At 44.4% G+C, this 4,385-nt stretch overlaps 1 protein-coding gene across 2 annotated transcripts; it reads right to left on the reverse strand.

The window, feature by feature from the left end:
- Window positions 1-3,749, reverse strand: adad2 (adenosine deaminase domain containing 2). Of its 2 annotated transcripts, XM_089017672.1 has the most exons (12): window positions 3,660-3,749; window positions 3,321-3,407; window positions 3,031-3,139; window positions 2,830-2,947; window positions 2,662-2,739; window positions 2,430-2,558; window positions 1,723-1,873; window positions 1,473-1,643; window positions 1,184-1,398; window positions 868-1,105; window positions 221-353; window positions 1-139 (listed from the first exon to the last, which is right to left on the reverse strand). In XM_089017672.1, the coding sequence occupies exons 2-12, from the start codon at window positions 3,401-3,403 to the stop codon at window positions 29-31; spliced, it is 1,536 nt and encodes a 511-aa protein (XP_088873798.1). In that variant the 5' UTR covers window positions 3,404-3,407; window positions 3,660-3,749; the 3' UTR covers window positions 1-28. The 2 variants fall into 2 exon arrangements, with proteins under 2 accessions (XP_088873798.1, XP_088873799.1); XM_089017673.1 differs by lacking the exons at window positions 2,430-2,558; window positions 3,660-3,749 and having other exon boundaries at window positions 3,321-3,411.
- Between the last annotated feature and the right edge of the window lie 636 nt (window positions 3,750-4,385).

Raw genomic sequence — 4,385 nt, forward strand, 5'->3', positions numbered from 1 at the left:
AGACAAACTAAAAGTGAAGCAGAACCATTCAGATGCTAAAGAAGTCCACCAGCCGTTTGGCATTCCAGGTGCCTGCGTGATTGTTGAGGAAGTGCTGCTTGACTAGCTCCTTAACGGTCTGGTAGACGCCAGCTTCCACCTGATTCACAAACGCGCAAGGACCAAAACACGCATGAAGGCCTGTCGAGCTCAACAGACATGCTTTAAAAAAAAAAGGCACCTTGACGCTGTGGTAGTTGGGCAAATCCAGCAAGTAGCCATGTCCGGCCAGCTGAACCGCTTGACCGAAGTAACTGTAGAGCGCTCGCTTGCACAGCCTGCTGGAGAAGTTCGGTCCGCTCACGGAGGGGGAACTTTGAAAAAAGTTAAGGAATTAACTCATTCATTGCCAGACGATGTGTAAAAAAATTGTCCAATCCAATGCCAGGGTTTTTGTCATTGCCACTTGAATTCCAGCACCCAGAGAATATAGAGTTTTAGGACTACATAAACATTCAATTCAGCGTAAGAAAACTAAGACGCAATTGTTTCATCAGAAAAAAAGCATTAATTTCTAAGTTATATGGGTCTGGAGTTATCTGAGCTTGAAAGCGGGGCGGCTGTACAAAATACAATACATACATATTGGTTTATATAGCGCTTTAACAACAGCTGAAGCTGCAACAAAGCGCTAACATGCACACAAGGCAAATGCTGCCCCCTCGTGGAAGGGAAAAACATTACCAGAGGTCTGACCAGTGCTTTATTGGCACCCCCCTTTGCAAGAAAAGCCAAAACAAATTCGGGAATGGCGCTCTACGTCACACTTTTCAATTCCCGAATAAATTTGGGAATGGCATTGAACGAGTTAAAAAGCGAACCAACTACCTGTGGTCAATGAAGCCTTTGCTGCTGTCTACCACTTCAACGTCTTTGTCTCCGAGGCACCAGTTGATGCTGAGGACGTCATGCTGCGGTGACACCTGCATGGGCGTTGTAGCCTCTTGGCAGCACAGGAAGCTGGTGTCATATTTCTTGTAGAACGTCGGCAGGATATCCTCCCAGCCGTCGCCCAGACACTTTGTGCTGATGTTTATCAAATGACCGACGTACATCTTCTGGCATCCTGCGTCGACATGACAACTTGAAACCTCCATCCCAACTCGATTTTAATCATGACAGCTCAGCGTGACGGCAGCGTTACCGAGCACCATGCTTGTGATATAAAGCGGCTGGATGAAGTGGCTCAGGGCAGCGCCCTGCACCCCAACGATGCTCCACAAACACAGCTTGTCACTGCCCGACATGCAGCACACTTTGGCCGCCCAGTAGTTTGGGTTGAGGTGGGCGGCGGGCACCAGTAAACTCTTGCTGTGATACTGCAGCTTGAAGGGGTTCCAATTGTTATAGGGGGAGCAACTGAAGATGGCGACAAACGGGGTTGTCATTTATTTAGCAGGAAATATTTCCGTGATCCGAACACACATTCGCACCTCATATAGAAGTTCTTGGCGGCTCCTTCGGGACATTGATTGGTGTAAAGGTGAAGGCTGATCTTAGGTTTGAGTTGAAGCTGTGGCCCAGCTGAGCTGCTCTGGAATATGCACGCCTCTTTGGCTTGAGGGTCAGTGTCAAAGAAGAGCAGAAGCTGCTTGTAGAGGAACCTGAAGACAAAGGTAACGGCGGCGTTTCGCTCATGGGGTGTATTTGAAGCAAAGGTGGCTTTCAATGATGCCTACGCACCTCTGGAGCGCCCGCCGGGCAATGATCATGGCGTGACAGTCGTGTAGCATTGTCCCGTTAAAGCGAAGCCAACCAGTGCAGCTGGACCGCCCGGTTCCCAACGCCACCACCTGGTAGAACTGGCAGGCACGCCCCGACGTGTCCGTCAGTTCTAGTGAAATAAGTACACAAAAGTACCGCAAAGGCAGTATTATTTTATCCCCAAGTTGTTTTTGTTTTGTATGGTCTAAAGCACCTGTGTCAAAGTCAAGGCCCGGGGGCCAAACCTGGCCCGCCACATCATTTTATTCGGCCCACGAAAGCGAATCAAACGTGAAATTCTATCTTCATCTATCAAGTTAGCTAGCTAGCTCTCTTTCTATTTAGCTAGCTGGCTAGTCCTTTACATCACAGGTGACAAAGTGAAGGCCCGGGGGCCAAATCTGACCTGTCACGTCATTTTTTTGGCCCCTGAAAGCAAATCAAGCATGTTGAGTGTCACGATGCTATGTTGTCATATGCTTGTCATATTTAAACCACAATAAGTCATTATTTTTTCCTTCAAATTTGAAACTAGTTACTCATTGTTTTGCGCTCTATATGTAATATGCGGAGGGGAAATTCATAAACGGACCCCGAGAGGAAACCGTAACTACAATGTGGCCTGCCGCAAAAAATGACTTTGATACCTTTGGTCTAAAATGGACACGACGTGAAATGAAATGTACCTCTCACAAGAACAAACGCCGCCATGTGGTTCTTGCACCCCAGGAAATATGGACTCATCTTTAAGAGGCTGTTGAATTTGTCACTGCTGATTGCCTTCATGTGCTTTTTGTGGAAGTCTGTGTTCCAAACTAAACCACAGATTTGAAATGTACTTGCTATCAAAAAGTCTCAGTATGATGCAGAAGAAAGTAAATTTTTCGAGGCAATGACGGTTTTGAACAGGTGCTCAACCTGAATCTTGGAAGGGTGAAGAAGATGGAGAGGCTGTTGTCGTTTTAGTGGAGTCCTTGTCAAGGTCAGCACTATTGTCTTGAAAAATACAGTGTATGGTTATTGATAACATAACAGTCTCACTGACACATCAGGGCAGGCAACTACGGAAAGTATGAATGTATGCACCTTCTACAACCCCTAAGTACAAGGTCTGTTCCACAGCGATGTCTTCATTCGCAAGTGAACTATCAGCATCTATTGTGCATGAGGGACTGTCGAAAGCTGGGTCATCTGGGCCATCATCCTCAAAGAAATATGATATGAAATATGACAGAGAACTTAAAGGAGTGTGCCCCCAAAAAAGTTAATGTACTTCTCTCTGTTTACCTCAACTTCTAAGACGAATTTATCAGAATCAAGCACATTGGTGATAATGGGCGTAGATGTCACATTCATTGGACGTGCGCCATCTTTTTCAGACACGTCGTGGTCATCTCTAAAAGCAAGTAAAAAAAATCACGAGGTAAAATGTTAATGTTTACCAGCCGTTGATTGTGAATTTCAGAGTAAATTGTTTTTTTTTTATTACAAGCACGACAATTTGACTAAAGTAAGCTGGAACTAGTGTAGCAAATTATGTAGCCAACGAGTGCACGGTTCGTAAACTTGAAACGTACCCTGCAGCTTCATCTAAATGCACCTGAGGTTGATTGCAGTTCCACTCAGCTTCTCGTCCCAGACTCTCCGCATTTTCACTCATCTCGCTGTTGAAAAGGTAAATGATAATTTGTGATTGTCCGTCTATTTTCAGCTCACTAAACCAGTTGCTAACAAACTCGAGAACGAGTGGGGCTAATTTTAATTGCCGTTTTTAAACTTTAAAATTGCGTCCAAACTTTACCGGCACATATGCAACAACAATAGCGAAATGCATAGTTTTGGGTCATCATGTAAAACAAACATTACCAATGAATAAGAATTTTGTTTAATTTACCCGGTAGCTTGTTTAATTTTACCTCGTTAAAAAACTTGCTGCGGTTAAATGCTTTTAAATGGAAAGCCCCTGACCGGATGTGAGACCGCGACTGCTCGAGCTAGAATTCAATAAACTACTGTACTGTATATACTTGCTCACATAATGCTGTTTACGCAACAGATTTAAATCGTCGTTTTTCTTTTAAGTAATTCTGTCTTGGACCCTACCACAAACAATAACAAAATAACTCATCCGGGGTTCTTTTTGCAAATGCGGAATCTGATAAATCGCTTTATGAAATAACTTGTTTCCGGTGTCCTTAATGTTATGTCCGCAACCACTCTGGCGCCACCTTCTGTCCTTTTTTATTTGTATTCTTCACAAACAAAATGGCTATCGCTGACCTGCAGCTTTCTTCTTCTACTAAATCCAGTCAATTAAGATGAAATGAAAAGATGGCACTTGTCATGTTTTCTGTATCGATGCCGTAAATGAGCGAATGGATACAGAATGGCTTGGGGTATTCTATGAATATCAACTTGTGAGGATTAATCCTTCACACATGAGGACAAATGAACAAATACTGTACACGCTGCATAAGCGCAAAGCCTTATTTTAACTGGTGATGTGTTCCCTTGATTATTGTGAAATTCAACGCCATATCTCTAACCACCTCAAGAGAGCCAAATGCGGCCTTGTAGGGTGTGTGTGCGTGTGCGTGTGTGTGTGTGCGAGTGAGCGTGAGTGAGAGAGAAATGACTCCTGC

The sequence above is a fragment of the Hippocampus bargibanti genome, linkage group LG16 (genome assembly GCF_051943395.1).
Source record: "Hippocampus bargibanti isolate YZ-2025 linkage group LG16, ASM5194339v1, whole genome shotgun sequence".
NCBI classification, from domain to species: domain Eukaryota; kingdom Metazoa; phylum Chordata; class Actinopteri; order Syngnathiformes; family Syngnathidae; genus Hippocampus; species Hippocampus bargibanti.

Bases quoted from the DNA above. Each gene is read 5' to 3' on its own strand.
- adad2 (XM_089017672.1), bottom strand. From the start codon at position 3,403: ATGAGTGAAAATGCGGAGAGTCTGGGACGAGAAGCTGAGTGGAACTGC. The intron at 3,140-3,320 runs GTACGTTTCAAG...ACTTGCTTTTAG, and splicing joins CATTTAGATGAAGCTGCAGG to AGATGACCACGACGTGTCTG. The intron at 1,399-1,472 runs GTGCGAATGTGT...CGCCATCTTCAG, and splicing joins GCCAAGAACTTCTATATGAG to TTGCTCCCCCTATAACAATT.